The sequence below is a fragment of the Perna viridis genome, chromosome 3, assembly GCF_037379345.1.
Source record: "Perna viridis isolate PV_CMFRI_1.1 ecotype Kerala chromosome 3, ASM3737934v1, whole genome shotgun sequence".
NCBI lineage: Eukaryota > Metazoa > Mollusca > Bivalvia > Mytilida > Mytilidae > Perna > Perna viridis.
The window spans coordinates 56,936,998-56,953,711 of NC_142447.1; the positions used below are offsets into that span (position 1 = coordinate 56,936,998).

General features: G+C 32.3%; 1 protein-coding gene across 8 annotated transcripts in view; it reads right to left on the reverse strand.

The window, feature by feature from the left end:
* The window catches only part of LOC148623032 (leucine-rich repeat serine/threonine-protein kinase 1-like), a 66,310-nt gene that overhangs the window by 6,947 nt on the left and 42,649 nt on the right, over positions 1-16,714 (reverse strand). For all 8 annotated transcript variants that reach the window (XM_088573508.1, XM_088573512.1, XM_088573511.1 and 5 more), the window contains 15 exons: positions 12,102-12,284; positions 11,665-11,780; positions 10,722-10,822; positions 9,801-9,929; positions 8,894-9,061; positions 8,275-8,473; positions 6,602-6,850; positions 6,353-6,480; positions 5,759-5,913; positions 5,136-5,384; positions 3,112-3,335; positions 2,174-2,700; positions 1,496-1,753; positions 578-802; positions 158-286 (listed from right to left, as the gene is read on the reverse strand). In XM_088573508.1, the coding sequence (XP_088429634.1) occupies positions 158-286; positions 578-802; positions 1,496-1,753; positions 2,174-2,700; positions 3,112-3,335; positions 5,136-5,384; positions 5,759-5,913; positions 6,353-6,480; positions 6,602-6,850; positions 8,275-8,473; positions 8,894-9,061; positions 9,801-9,929; positions 10,722-10,822; positions 11,665-11,780; positions 12,102-12,284 (3,040 nt within the window). The remainder of the gene's footprint in view (positions 1-157; positions 287-577; positions 803-1,495; positions 1,754-2,173; positions 2,701-3,111; positions 3,336-5,135; positions 5,385-5,758; positions 5,914-6,352; positions 6,481-6,601; positions 6,851-8,274; positions 8,474-8,893; positions 9,062-9,800; positions 9,930-10,721; positions 10,823-11,664; positions 11,781-12,101; positions 12,285-16,714) is intronic.

Here is a 16,714-nt window from a genome sequence, read left to right on the forward strand (position 1 = left end):
TCATGAATTAACTTGTTTGTACAAATCATATGTGGTCCTAAATATATGAAAAACATATGAGAAACATGCTTTTTCAGGTGTTTTTTTAAACATATTAAAAACATATGTTGCAATTTTTTCCTGTGATAGTCTACAAACACAAGTAAATGCAACTGACCTGAAGTCTTGGTCTTTTTGACTGTGTTTTGATAGCAGTTGATATTTGAGCCAAATTTTTGTATTCTTCAAATGGTCTTCTTCCAGATATAACTTCATAAATGACCATAGAAAAGGAAAAGACATCAACCTAGAGAAAAGTAAAAAAATTGACACAAATGTATTAGTATATTATTTTTTTTTCTTTTTTAAATACCAATATCATAAACAAATTCATATATTATAAAAACAGTCAATTTTTAATACAGATTTAGACTGTTAAATCTGAGAAGAAGATTGTCGTTGTAATTGTGTGTTGAAATTACCATGTTCTTCGGTATTTACTAAGCACTTGTTAAATTTAACATACTTCAACATTTTATTAGTATATCAATGTATAGACAACACTTCATTTTAAGGTTTGATTTCTAACTTACATTACCTTTTCATCATAAGCTTGTCCAGCAATGATTTCTGGAGCCTGATAGCCAGGTGTTCCTACCAGTCCAACAGTACCACCTGATGACACAAACTTAGATATACCATAGTCTGATAGCTTAACATTAACTGGGGCATTCACGTCTTCAGAGAACACCAGTATATTATCTGACTTGAGATCTCTATATATAATGCCATGTTTGTGTAGATAACTTAGACCACTGGCAATCTGAAAAAAGAGCAACAGAACAGTCTTGTTAATTAAAGGTACTTTCAACAATGAATGTTCCATGACTAAGTAGAAAAATATATTCAAACTTACTGAACTAGTATTCTAGGCTATTTAAAATAACAAGGTTGAAGGTCTTCTCAAAGAAAGATCTAGCCTAAACTGTCAATGTTAATTAACCTATGTTTATTATGAGGGTTGCCTATGTAGTTCATGACAAGGCTAAAATTTAATTAAAACATCATTCTATGTGAATGTTGCTAACATCCTTCATCTGAAATAATGTATTATTACTCATAATTTTGAGATATTAACTTTGCAATTGAATGAGTCATTGGGATCTGCATGATAAAAATACAAAGATAAACATTCAATGCTGCTGGTGTTGCTCCTAGTGGGAGAAAATATCCCTTTTCTTTTGGAGTATTTTGGTCACAATTATTTGTGTATTGTTTGAAGTGTAATTTAGTTACCAGTATCAGTATTTAAAACAATGAAAAATGCATAGGCCAAATAAGTTTCAGTTCTGGTTTGTATATCTGTCAATATTTTTAGCTTGTCTATCGACCTAACGGACAAACCCTGTACGCAAGTTTAAATGTACCACAAAATCAATTAGTATGCCCTTTTAATCAACAATGATTCAGAATATATATATCAGCCTCATTCTTGTTTCAAGGCCTATAAACATACCTGAAATATCATTTTATAAGATATTTCTTTATCAAACACTGCTGAGAATATCCTATCCTTGTCTCTGTATTTATTGAATGGCTCTCTGTGGGCTATTGCTTTGTCAATAATTGTTCTCAAATTACCACAGGGAGCAAACTCTAAACACATGAGTAGGTGAGGCCTGACAGATATACCCAGGAATGATACAATGTATGGATGCCGTAGTTTACTTGTAACCAGCACTTCTTGTCTCATTTCCATGAATGCCTTCCATGCCTGATAAAAGTATAGATAAAGTAAATATGACATGACACCTGTATGACTTTGATTATGAACTCAGACCAGGATTAGTTATTGTAACCAACAGGTGTGAAAATTACTCTTCTAGTTAATACTTCAATCTTCAAAATTATACTGAATGCAAAATAATCTAGCTTTTACAGCTGTGTTAACTTTTGCCGATAAAAGCAAGCTGATTTTAGTTCAATTTATCATATTTAAAAAAATAATAAAAGTAAAATATCAATTTTTGTTTTGCCTTATTAATTATCCAAAAATAATTATTCCTTTTGATTTATTTGTATCAATGTTTACAATAAGTTGTATGCATTCCCTCTAAAAGATTGTGTAGTTTTTTTTAATTATCTAATTGAAACACCATACCTGCACCTACAATTCACATAAAACATGACTTACTTTTAAGCTGTTTGTTTCATCAGCATCAATTGTATATGTTGCGAAGTTTTTATACATATCCTCTTCCTCACTGCTCTCCACTGTGTTTTTGTCCTTTACTTCTCCATCCTCTGCTTGATCTCCTCCTGTATGATAACTACTGTCCATACTACTCATCTGGAAACTAGAGGCCCTTGGTGCACCATGATATAACTTGACAGCAACATCAGCGTCCTTGTAATGTCCTTTAAGAACTTTGCCTGCTACACCTATCCCAAGAATCTCCTCCTCAACAGTCAACTGAGTAATGTCCATCACAAATTTCCTTGGTATTTCATGCATGAGAAGTTCAGGGACAAGAAGTGCTAGATCAACTTTAGAATTTTTTGGACATGTGATAGTATCTGATGACATTACAAGTCTCGCACAATGTTCAACAGAGAAGTGGTCAATGCCCTGGGTCAGCGTATGACTGGCATCATAGCAGACAGGACACATGGCATACCTCTGAACTCGAGGCTGACCGTACTCGTCCCATTCCATCAAACCTATAAACATTGACAAACTATTACTACTCTGAATTAAGAACAAGTATTCATATCTATGACTGCAAAGTACAAGGGCAAATGGTTAATTAATAGGTTAATTTTGATTTGCACTCATTGTTGATTGATTGAAGAAATTTTATGAATTCCAAGATGGAATATTTAACAATTGTCATTTGACAAGACATTCAAAAGTAAGTCCAGTAAAACATTTCTCCCAATTTATGTGAGAGGCTAAATATTCACAAAACTTTTCATAAACACCTGACTTTGTTTGAATTTCCAGGAAAGGTCATGTATTGTCCATTTTATTTCTATAGCATAATGACAACAATTCTGTAAGAATCTGATTTAGATTTTGATATGCCTACTAAATACTAAAAATGTGTAGTAACAATGAGAAAATTTACTTACCTGGATAATGGTCATTAAGAAGATCATCTATTTCATCAACCACAATACCCATGATAGAGTAATCTCCCTTTGTGGACTGAACAGTGATAAGGACACCAGAGTGTGCACGGCCATTTCTCTGGGGGACTTTAGTAGACTCTACCACCAAACACCCAAACTCATGGCCCAGGTACAACCCATCTTCCCAATAAATCATGTCGTGCTTCTCAATCTTTAACCCAATACTGAAAATCATAACACAATAAATCAGTCCATGGTGCAGCTTGGTATGACTGTAGAGATTGAATACTGAACAAGTACTGATGCAAATATGGACACTTCATTCAAGCTTGATACTTGTATATTTCTGAGCTTTAATGGTGCCAATACTAAGGTTTACTTTTTTTTGTGGTTGAAATCAAGCAAGGCTTAATTTTGAGAGTCAAGATTTTAAATTAATTCCTATTGATGGTTAGGAAATGAGGTTTTCAAACAATTTCTTTATTATACTAGCTTTTGGTTCCAAATTCCTAAATTGTTAGGACAATAAAACCACAAAACAAGGTATTATATGAATTTGGAATTACATTGTATTTTGAATTTAAAAAAATAAGTGAAAAAATACTTATAAAACTTACCCTTACTTACGGGGGTTAGTCCCCCCTTCATGACAAAAGAGGGGGGTTAAGTTTCCTTGCCTTTGTTATTCAACTAACCTTAACCCTTAGTCATGACAGCATGACTAACCCTCTTAGTATTGAAACTGAAACGGTTAGATTTAAAAATATTTTCTTTGTCATTTTCTAAATTCCAAAATATACCAAATTCAAATAACCTATTCTTTCATGTATTACACGCATTTGTTTATACCGCACACCCCCTTCTTGGCAAAGGAGCTTGTCAAAGAAAGTTAAGTTTCCATGTAATGCGCACACTGGGAAGCAAGGAAAAATCACCACCAGAAGTCCACATTGAGTTGAAAGGATTCTTCTCAATTCCCAGAAATGTGTATCCTTTCATCATTAATCTTTTAAATAAAAGTATTTTTTTATGATTCCCTGTGTTTGCAAGCCATTTATTGATTAAAATACAGCAATGTAGTGGACCCATTCTAAAATGTTCTCATTTCCTGTTTGTTTGCAAATCAGGTATTTCACTCAAACAATGGTGTCATGTTCGACCATTTATCAAAAAAAAGATGTTTAAATTTAACAAGCTTGTGTATAGATTTTCGACATCTGGAAACTGTTCATCAAGCGGATTAAAGGATTAGTGACAATTGTTTTCACCTTTTAAAGTAACCTTTTGTTATTTGATAATTACACTTTGTTGTGTATTTGATACTTCACTGCACACAGGTGAAGAAGTTATAATTAGGACGGCCTGTGTTGAGAGAAAAATAAGAAACCAGTTGTGGTTTTTCATACAAACTATGAAATGCAAGAAAACAGCATTGATGGATAAAACAACTATTAAATAGCAGTAAAACTTTATTTGTTTACTTCACATAAAACTGTTCCTAAAATACAATGGCTCGATGTTGTCTTGCCTTGATGCCTTCAGTTTTGATTCCTGAAAATTATGTCTCCAAAAAAAAATCTAGAAACTGATTGTTTTGGTGTATTCTGCGCACCCCCCTTCTGGAAGAAAGAAAAAGATGAAAAAAGTGTGTGGTATACAGGGAATCAGCAATCCTAGCCGTCTGTTTGTGGTATGAAACTTTGTGGTAATATTAGTTTAAGTCACCAACTAATACTACACACAAACTAAGTGACATCATTGACATGAACAGTGTCATACCATTATACAACAGATTTTTGCAAACTATACAAATCTAAACAATTATTTTTTTAATTGAAATGATATACTGTTCAAACATAATTATTGATTAAATCAATGGAAAAATATATAAAAATGTTTTCATTTTTTTTTAGTGTAAAAAGCCTCAATAAAATTTGAGGCTAGACATTTTAAAAACATTTTGGACTGTAAACTATGAAGTAAATGGCTGAAGTACATCCACGGTACCACCCAAAATATCTCACCTGGCTGAACTTTGTCTTTCCAGCATCTTTTGAAACCTGGCAGGAGTGATAGAAGAGTTTAATGATTTATTGAGGATCCAGTCTGAGGTTAACAGCTCTATTCTGTACATCAGTCTAGAGAGTAACCTACTCCAGAACCCTGAGGGTATAAATGCCATCTGATACAGCCTAACAACCTTAACACCTTCTTTTGAAGATCTGTTCAGCTGAATGGCAGGGTATTTTGACAATTGAGAAGGAATAAACAATCTAAAATATAAACAAGTCATCTATATATAAATTAGAAACACAAAACATATACATTTCTTTTTATTTTGAGTTAACTTAATGAGAACAAATTAAATATTGCAAATGATTAAAGTTGCACTATATTAGTCATGGAAATATTTTTTCACTTATTTATTCTTGGAGGGTTTCTGATTTTTCAATTCAAAATTAAATACTTGAAGTGATTAACAATTTTCCACTTGATATCTGCTTCCTTTAATTGACCATTTATAATAAAATAAAAGGGCAGATGACACTTTACATAACATAATAGAGATTGGGCAACTACCAGCCATCTACATGACTCCAGTAAGTCATTAATAGCCATCATATACCTGTGTTGATAGGTTACTTACTTTATACCAGAGTCTACACTAAGAGCAATCTCAAATCTTTCCATCAGCTGAATATATTGATCTATATAGTCATTTGGAAATCGAGGGTCATCTTCAAATATCCTTCGAACTTCACATTTACTTATTTTACCACCTCTGAAGTTTGGGTCACCAGCCTAATAAAATTTAATACAACATGCAAATATATAAATATTTATTACTTCACTTTTTTCCATATAAAAAACTTGATTTAACTGTAGTAAACAAAAAAGCACAAGTTGACAAAACATGAGAAAATTCCACAAAAAAAAAACATTGAATTATTGAAAGAAAAAACAATCAAGCAATAAAAAAAAATCTGAGTTGGAATAAATTATTCATTCATCTCTATTGTACAGCAATTCTAAATGTCTCTGGGTTGAGAGTGAGAGCAAGAGTTTAAGATAAATGTACTTGGTTTTTACATTTTTTAATTCATGTAATGTTTGAACTGGCCTATGTATGATTACTTCTGTTGTAAGTTTCCAGTTTTAAAATAATATCTTTATGCACTGAAACATTTGTCCATTGAAAGCTAAAGAAATACTCCATTACTTGAAGATATAATCTACTTACAACATGAAGCAATACTTTTGACAAAACATCACATAACCACTTTGGATCAAGGAAGTACAAATTATTAAGTCCCTTCAACTGGTCATTGAAATGTAAAACAGTTCCTGTGGTTGTCAAAAACTTGGTGACTGAAAAAAATAAACAATTCTATGTTGATACAAAGTTCAAAGAGAGTTAAGTTCTTTACCTAAATTGCAAGAACAACTACATCAACAGCAACTCTATTTAACATTAGGTAATATTTCTTACCTTGCAGAATCTCTTCATGGGTTTCTATATCATTGTTAGGGATTTTATTGATGATATCAACAAAGTCTTGGAACTGTATGAATGGTTGACGCTGTTCTGCTTCCATGGTTTTCAATTTCTCCTGAATGGCTGCCTCTAAGAGAAGGTAACTCTTTGGTACATTTCTGCCTAGTAATGTATGTGGCCTGTTGTCAGGGTCAGGCATTCTATTGGCAAGGTCGTATAACTTTTCCTTCATCTCTGATATACCTAGTCAATAAATGTAAACCTCATGAGATATTAAGATGTTACCAAGGTTAATTTATAATGCATAAAAAGTGCCTTATAATAGTAAAACCTTTCTAAATCAAATCCTGAATAATCCCAACATCTGTCTTAACTACACACTTTTTACAGTCCCTTTTATCAATTTGAATGTATTTTGAACCTTCGAAAATCAAACACCTGTCTAGTCCAAACCAATTTTAAAGCCCTATAGTGGTTTGGTCTAGACAGGTTTTGCTGTATGTTAATACATACAGTACAGTGAATCATAAAAAAGTCTAAAGAAAGTACTAACTGTGAAATAACATACTCAATCATGTAAGTTTGAATTTATTTAATAAGAAGTCAAAATGGAATGGAATTTTTTTTAAATAAGTACAAGATTCTATTAATTTTTTTAAAGATAAATCATGAGGTTTGGATAGAGGTCATGTTGATTTGTGTGGCTTGCTTTTATGACATATTGTGTGACCTTAACAGTAATTGTTAATATAACAATGCAAGATAAAGCATTTAGTACTTCTCTGTCTAAGAATCAGGCAAAATGTGTGTAAGGTGCGGTACATGAAGGAAAAAACCGACAGGTATTATTGCATTTATACATCATTACCTCTACAAATAACCATCAAAGTGTTGGTAAAGTTTACCATTTTAAGATATTGATAGGTCAAATATAGTTGATATGCACTATGGAAAAATGGTAGGAAAATTTTCCCACACGTTTTCCCTATATAAGCAGTCAAAAAACATCTACATTACTGATGCTTCAGGATAAATTTAAATAGCTTTTTTCTAGATGTATTGAATACTGAGAATTATGATGTACCATCCATTGCCTGAGAATTATGATGTACCACCCACTGCCTGAGAATTATGATGTGCCACCCACTACCTTAGAATTATATTGTGCCACCCACTGCCTGATTCTTAAACCAAACTGAGAACTATGATGTGCCACCCACTGCCTGATTCTTACTAAGATTAATCATGCCTTTTTTATTGCAAATCATAAGTGAATTCAAAATCATTCATTTGTAATGAACATTTCAATTTAAAGTGATTCAAATAAAGCTAATGTGTGTTATCTAATTCCCACTGATCATATAACATTGGCAATGAAATTTACATCAGAATGTACATTATACAGTCATGTGAATGCACTGCATTGTAGCCTGATTAAAATGTAGATTTAACTAATTGTTTCATTAAAATGGAAATCATTGACAAGTGAAAGTCAAGATAAATTTTATTTCCAATTAATGCACAATCATCATACAAATACATTCACATTATGCAAAAAAGAAAATACCACTTGAAAATGTATTATGAGACATACAATAACCATTAATATTAGATTAGCAACAAAAATTATCTTAAATATCCAACTCTAATAAACAATTAAAATTTACCCTCAAATGAAGTGCAGGAAACAGGTATTATACAATCTGCTTCAAGTCTAGATGACAAACCACTGGCTTGGTCTCCTTCAGGGCCAAATCGATCTAATAAACACTGTTTTATTTTTAAAACATCCTGCTGTTTCGTTGGCAAGGTATTTCTGTCCAGGAATGTGGCAACTAACAGAATGCTCGCATTGGGCATTCTTGCCTATTCCAAACATATCAACATTATCATTGTATTATAAAGATTAATACTGATATTAAATCCTAAGTATGATTCTTTTTAACTTCACTGAGTTTACTTAATAAAATGCATGAAAGAAAATCTTACACAAAATTTACCAATAATATCACATCTGTATATTATGATAAAAATAACTGATTTAGATTTGTTATGAACCAAACTGACCAGAACATGATGATTTAGATATCTAGTTTTTTTACTAATAGGTTTAAAAACACTGTTTTTGATTTTTATCTCTATTTAAAAGATACTGGTTACATCATACAAACTTCAATTATCAATTCTATAAAATTACCTACTGTATGGTTATTTTTTTTTGTCATTTTTTTTAAATATTAAACCTTACTTAATAGATACAATATTTGTATAAAACAACAATTTTACCTGAATACTATAAAGATATTGTCCTATTTGATCTAATTCTTTGTCTATTGACCAAAGGTCCCACACCAACATGTACAAGGAGTTAGATGTGTAGAAACAATGATGAGTTGCTGCAATAGTTTTATCTCCACTCATGTCCCAAACAGAAAATTTAACTGGATTTTCTTTCTGTAAATATTTCAAAAACAAATAATAAGAATCATTCAGACAAGGTTACTATCATACAGCATGGAGAATGTACAATGAAGACATCCAGCATCTTAATGGACTTATTTCTTTCAGTACCAACTTTTTATTTTTGCATGTTTTCACGCCCATTCCTCTACGGTTGGAATTAATTTCAGAATGAGTGTTCTGAATATTTCTGGTATTGGGTTAATTAGTAAAACAACATTGTGAGTTTGCAGTGAAGATTCTCTTTTCACTACTATCTCAGATATCAAAATGTGGGAATGGATAAAGAAAACAATATACAGTACGTAAAAATAGACAATAATAAAAAATCTTTGAACAAAAAATCAGAAAATGGAATTACAAGGGGTAACAAAGAGGAGAATAGCCCAGAAGAATAAAAGACAAATGCCAAAATTTGGAGTATTCTTTGGTTTTGCTAGCATGGGATTAATTCTTTATCCAACAGCTGTGGTTAAGCACTTGATCGGCCCACACTTACTAAATGAAATGTTGAAAGTCCCATAACTCTGAAATTAAAAATCAGAAAAAAACTATGAAAAATAAAAGACACAGGTGTCAAAAAATATCAAAGTTTGTTCAAACAATTTTTTAATAATCATACAATCTATGGATATATTGACAAACAGACAGACAGCCTGATAGACTGACTCCATCAAGAGACATCAATTAACCCCAAAAATTTACTGATTTTTTTTTACAAATAATGATTTACTTTAATGATTTTGAGAAAACTTCCAGCCTTGGGAATAAGTTCTATATCATGTCTTTGTACACCAAGTAAATGATGGCTGCTCAAGGTCTGACCTTTCAGTAATCCTGCTAAAGTTGTTTTACCTTTATCCTGAAAGAAACAAGATAACTCAGTGTATATTCACTTGTAGTTCTTAAAGACATTGGTAAAACAAAATCTACCAACAAATAAAACTATTTAAAATATCATGAAACAAGTTTGAATTATAATGATGTAAATACTTTAACTGGAGGCTAAAAGAGCCTGAATCGCTCACCTGGTTCATTTTTTTTTTGCCTTTCAATAACAATAATTCTAACAAGGAATCCTTCTACAAATTCAACCCAATTGAGACTTTTGTAGGCCTTTTCATACGGATCATTTCTTCAATTTATCTTCATGTATTTCAAGACATTGGCTAAAAACTCCAAATACATGTATGTCATTTTTTTGCCTTTCAAAGATAGCAAATTTTGCAAGGAGTTTCCTACCACTTCCACCCAATGGAGACTTTTGTAGAGCTCTTCAAGCTGAAGAAGGGAGGTCCTCTATATTTTTCTCTATATTTCCTATTGAAATAAGTGGCTTTACCCCATTGTTCTATAAATAGACAGATGCAGTCATGTTTTTAACGGATCAAAACTCCAAACACAATTTTTGTGCATGATACCCCAAAAAATATTCATGCCATTTATCATTAAAATCTGTCAAATAGTTTCAGAGAAGATGTTTGAATAAAAGTTTACTGATAACCCCGCCACCACCAAGTGTTGGTAACATCTCATACAGTGAACTAAAATAGAACTTTTTTTTATATCAGTATTGCATGAATATTTATTGTATACCACATTTAATTACTCGAGTGGTATTTTCCATAAATTAGGGTTTTTAGAACTGTTATACCTTTTTCCCAAGTATGACCAGTTTTAACTTGTAGTATTTTTCACACTGTCTCAAGTCATTCCTCAAACTGGTTATTATCTGTTTAGACCTCTGTAGAAGATCTACAATCAAAATAAAAAAGAAGTCCTTTAAACTGTCATCAAATAGTACAATATGTAGATGATCAAGGTACATTAATTGAATGTATAATGTTGTTAGTACATGCAATCAATTTTCATCTTATTCTATATATATGTATAAAAGATGAAGTATGTGTACTCTTCTTTTGCCATTTTGCTGCTGAGTGGATACCAAACAAGAAATCTGTGAGCAATGGCTCACTAGTGATAACCAAGCTTTCAATCACGATATAAAGATAACATAAAATCAGTGAGCCATGGCTGACTAGTGATACCACCGCTTTCAATCATGATATAAGGAAAACATAAGGAAAATAACTAAGTCCTCTTTAACAGAAAGCTGTTGAATTTGGAAAAAAAATGGATCCCATCATATACCTACGGGAAGAAATGTATTAAAATTTCAAGCCGCATTTATGTGTAGCTGCTGAGAAAAATGTGCCCTAAAATTTAAACTTGCAAAGATATGAAATAAAAAAAAATAAACAAAGTCCTTGGTAACCAGAAAGTTGTTGTCAGAAACAGAAAAATTGTTTATGGGAAGAAACATGGACAAAGATAAAACAGCAAACCCACTCTTCTTTGGAGCGGGGGTGTAATTATTAGATGCTTTCTAATATTCAGGAAGTTTGTCTTCTCAGCCTAAAAACTATTTTTGCAAAATAATCCCAAGGCAAGAATAAATATCATTCTACACAGCAATAAGTTTAATGTTATATCCCCATGGAAACAAGTTTTCCTGTACTAGAAATTATTATAAAATTGTTTTTTATTATTACAGCATCCAGCCTCTGTAGACATATTAGATAGTTATCAGATCTTACCACTATCAGTGTCTACAACTTTTTTAATGTCTGGAATATTTAAACCTTCCATTTTTAATACACAGTTGACCTTCAGATGACCTAGCTCTTTCGGCAAAGATTTGATTGCTGGATTGCTAAAATACATAAAAACAAAATGTTTTATCATTGTTGTATCTTTTTTTTTTTTTAATCTTTTTCACCTGCAAGTAACTTAGTAAATAATTACTAGAGTTAACTATATTGACATATTTCATAAAAATCATGTACTAAATACATTAAAATCTTCTGCCTTGAGAAATCCCTACATGTGAAACCTACTTAAACCAACCTTATATCAAATACAAATACTTTACACAGAATAATGTCAGTCCCGAAAGATTTTACTAAAACAGATTCGCTTGATAGTGGATTTGAAAGGCATAAAAAGAATGAAGAATTTAAAGAATGTGACTAACTGAGAAATATCTAGATGGTGAAGTGAAGTTAGATATGAAATACTGGAATGGACTTGATGTAGACTGTTATAGCTGAGGTCTAAGTCCTGTAAACAGCTCCCTAGAAATGGAGGGAATGAGTAGTTATCTTCATCTGTATGTTTCTCCTCCTTCCTCCTACTCAATACCAGAGCTGATATCCTCCTGAAGAAGACAAACTCATTCAGTTACAAATACCATATACATTTCTCTAACAGTAGAAACTTGCCTCTCTAGTTCAACAATTAACAAATGCAGCCATATTTCAATGATATTTGTCTTTACACAGTTGTACCAGGAAGAAAAACTACAGACACATTGTAAATTAAGTGTTCATAACTAATAACCTAGTACAATACAATGTTTAAGGCTTCAATTTTATTCATTTAATGTTCATTTTTTAGAACAAATTTGTATCTTCATCTTTAACAGAACTTTGAGATCAGTGTTCACAAGGTATTCATTTGGACAGTTTCATATTCAAAATTGTATTTGTAAATACTATGCCTGTCAATAGTGCAGATTTTAGTCATAAGAGAAAAGTCAGATTTGAAAACAATGAACATTTTGGAAGCTAAAATGACATGAAGTGGCAAGCTTGTCAATAAGAAGCATCAGAAATAAACACTGTGGACCTCCATAGAAGCAGGTGTTTAGTAAAACATTACTTAAGTTAGAGCTGCCTTATAACTGAATACTTGACCAAATATCAATAATTTTTTATTTGTAATCTTTTTACTCATTGAATTTTGTGTAGTCTATAGAGATTTATAGATAATCAATGTGTCTATTTCCTGTTAAAGAATTTTTTTTATTTTGTAATACAAAGATTATGACATATTTTTGTAGTGGATATATTTTTTAAATCATTAAAAGTATAAACTTTAGACAAAGCACACTGTCTTTGAAAGAGAAAAAAAAAATTTTAAATATGAAATAGATGCTTTGAAGGGCCCAGATTGATACAATCACCTAAGTCAATAAGGACAAGTAAGGACACATACACAACAATTTTATGTATTCAACGGGTCATAGTTTTCCTTTCCTCGTTTGTCTACCCCGGACTTGACTTCTTATGAGCAACTCGGCAGGTGTTTCTAGAAAAGCAGAGGACGCTTACCCTACCGGTGCACCTGGTCCATGCTCCCAGATTTTAGTGGAGTCCGAGTTGCTCATTTACTTTTGTTACTTTGTATGTATGATTTTAGTTACTTTATGTTCTTTGTTGTGAATGTCTGTTTTCCATGTCTGGTCTTTGTTCCTGGATTACATTCTTTTGATTACCGCTATAACCTTGGTTCCCTTGATTACTCTTTTACAAGAATCCAAGAAGTTCATAATCAATACCAGCCTTTATTTTGTAGTATGACAATCTCTGGTACAATTTCAAAGAGATCCGTTCACTTATAGTCAAGTTATTATCTTATGCTTGTTTCTGGTCCCCTTTTGACCCTTAATTCCTAAATTGTTGAAGTAAAAAAAACATCAGTTTGGTGGTTTGGCACCTTCACCTAAAGACAAGCCATTATCTGGACATAAGGAAAATGCTTGTTTCTGGTCCCTCTTCTGGTCCCAAACTCTTAAGTGGTACAGGTAATAAGAAAATAAATCTCAGCCTTTCCTTTGTGGTACGGACCATTATGGCATAAATTCAAAAGATCTGTTCACTTATAGTCAAGTTATTGTCTGGATATACCAAAAACGCTTGTTTCAGACCCTATTTTTGGCCTTTAATTTCTGAACAGTTCAAGTCACTAGCCCCACAATCAATGCTAGCCATTCTTTTGTGGTATAGCTACTTGATCTATTCATACTCAAGTTATTGTCCAGACATGACGATGATGATACCAACAATTACTAAGGCAGCAAAATATCATTATACAACCTCAAAATTTTGTAAGTAATATAAAAATAAGCTCAATACAGAACCTTGCATAATGCAGTTACTGGTTTGTTTGTTTGTTGGGGTTTAAATTCCGATCAGCAATATTTCAGCTATGTTCAGACGATGAACATGAAATTGATGATGAAATGAAAAAGGGATAGGACCAAAAGACGATGGGGTTGACAAATTTTGATTGCCACTGGAAATAGGGAGAGGTGGGCATGGTCAGGCAATTTAGCCTCCTGTGGCGGAGCCCTATGGTTCCTTCTCCAAGAGAATACCACAGTAAGGTTCTTTAACGTGCGAGGAACGTGGCATCTTTCCCAACACGATGCACCACTATGGTTTGCGGTCAGGTTTTCCGTATTATAGCCTGACAACCCCAGCATGTAACACACCAGGAGTACCCCATTCCACCACCTGGGGCACACAACCCAGTTGCTCTGTGGGCAGCACGCCCTAGCCCCCGGCTAAGGTTCTGAGCACTATTTAGTTGCCTTTTACGACAAGCTTAGTGCTGCTGCAGGCCTATTCTTGTAACACCCGGACCTGCACGGGGGTTACTGGTTTGTACAGTTATCATAGGACATATTTTTTTCACTGGTTCATATAATATTTTATTGCCTAATTATAAGGTTTTATCTTGTTTATTAAATATACACATATTTTTCTCTATTTTCAAAATTTATTCAGGACAGGGCTGCACTGTAGATGTACTATTGCACGGTGCAATAGTCTCCTTGAGGAGTCTATTGTACTGACCCCATAATGACCTTTATCTAAGCCTTTTGATTGGTTGAACTTTTTTTAAGCGCTTCATTGAATTGGAATTTACACACAAAAAACATGTGTGTAAAAACGTAGATGTGACTCTCGTCTGCCAATTCATAAACATGGAGCGGTCAATTTCCTATTCCTGGTCGAATGATTGTCTCTTTGACTCTCAGTGCCTCGTGCAATAGACACACTTGATCATTCTCAGTACCTCAGGACAAATATTCTGGTCTATTGCATCCAACCCATTTAATAACTGTATACTCAGACAAATGGCATTATAATGTGTCAATGTAAATGACCACAAAGGTCATAACCATTTGTTAAATATTCAATTAAACTTTTTACTTGGCAAAACAGATACCATTAAATATTTTTGGCTACTCAAGTTCAGCAAAAACAAAGTCACACATATTTTTTCACAATAAAAATCTTGCTCAATAACAGATTTTCAGTAAAAGACAAATTGGGACTAATTCTTATGACAATACAGAATGGACATGACTAAACATACAATACAGTGCAACTCAATAAAGAATAAAATAAGTAACAACAACATGCAGAGATATTTTTTCTCAGTGAGATTTGTTTATTGAATACAGAATGACTTATTTGAAGTTGATTTAATGATAACTGTCCATATCAATAGACTCTTAAGTAGCTGTCTTTGTAAGAATCATGCACAATCTGAAAAATGTGATACACCCCAAAAAAGTTCCCTTATTTTATTTTTATAATTAAGTCGTTTTATGGGTCTATATTAAGAAATGTGTAATTATTCATTCAAATCTGCCTGCTCTTAGGAGATAATCAACACTGAAAATCCGATAGATTCTATTGTATTTGAGTGTCATTTACAGAGTTATCTGCCTTAATTTTGAAATCTACAGTGCATTCTATATAACTTTTATCTTGCAAGAACACGGGTTATATAAAAAACTGAATGTTAGTTTCTGTTTACTATGGCAATTCGAACAAAATATCAAAAATAAAAATATGTAGGCTTTTTACCCATGAATCACATTTTGCATGATTCTTAGCTGGAGTGCTACTTAACACAGTCTCGCAGCAAAATGAGAGGGTTGAAATCTCTGCAAGGAGTTAATTTAAATTAATCATAAAAAACTTCATTCACATCATGCAAATTCCACATATAAACTAAATGAAACTGATGACCACACTAAAATGAAACAGAATAAAGCCTCATGAAATAGAAGGTCTTCTCAATCCAAATATTGAATTTAATTTTTATCAGATCTAAATAAATGACATTTAATGCATGCAAAACCTAATCCATGAATTTAGTTCTCACCATTTACCATCAGGAACGAAAATCTATAAATATCATATACACAGTATACAAAAAGCATCCACATTCCTAGTCATACTTAGGTATGAAAAAAAGATAATTAGCAAGTTGTAAGAAGAAAACTTCATAATATCAGCCATTCTCAAGCAAGCTGTAAGCAATTTTTCAATTTACAGCAAGAAAGTTTTAGGAAGTTAACTTTCTATTGTTCCACAGGTATATCTGATAGAAAGTTCTCGTCAATTGTCAAGTTAACTACTTAATACAGTTCAGCAGGTAATGAAGACCAAATATATCCTGTGAAGTTAACTGCTTTACTCGCTATATCATTATTTAAAATCTAATGCTGTTGATCACCAAAGAGTTATATTGTAAACTTCAATTCTTATTACAAAGTTATTCATTTCTATTTTTCTGACATAAGCAATGCCTTTTTAAAAATAAAAGGCCATAAGGTTTCTGACTTTCTGATAGTCCAGATGAGAAAAAGAGTATCAATTTTGTCAATTCACAATTTTACATGTACCTTTATCTCATGGTTAGGTCATGTCAGGAATAAAGCATTTCCAAATGTCATAAATGATCACAATTTGTCAAGATTAAACTTAAAACACTATTGAAACACTA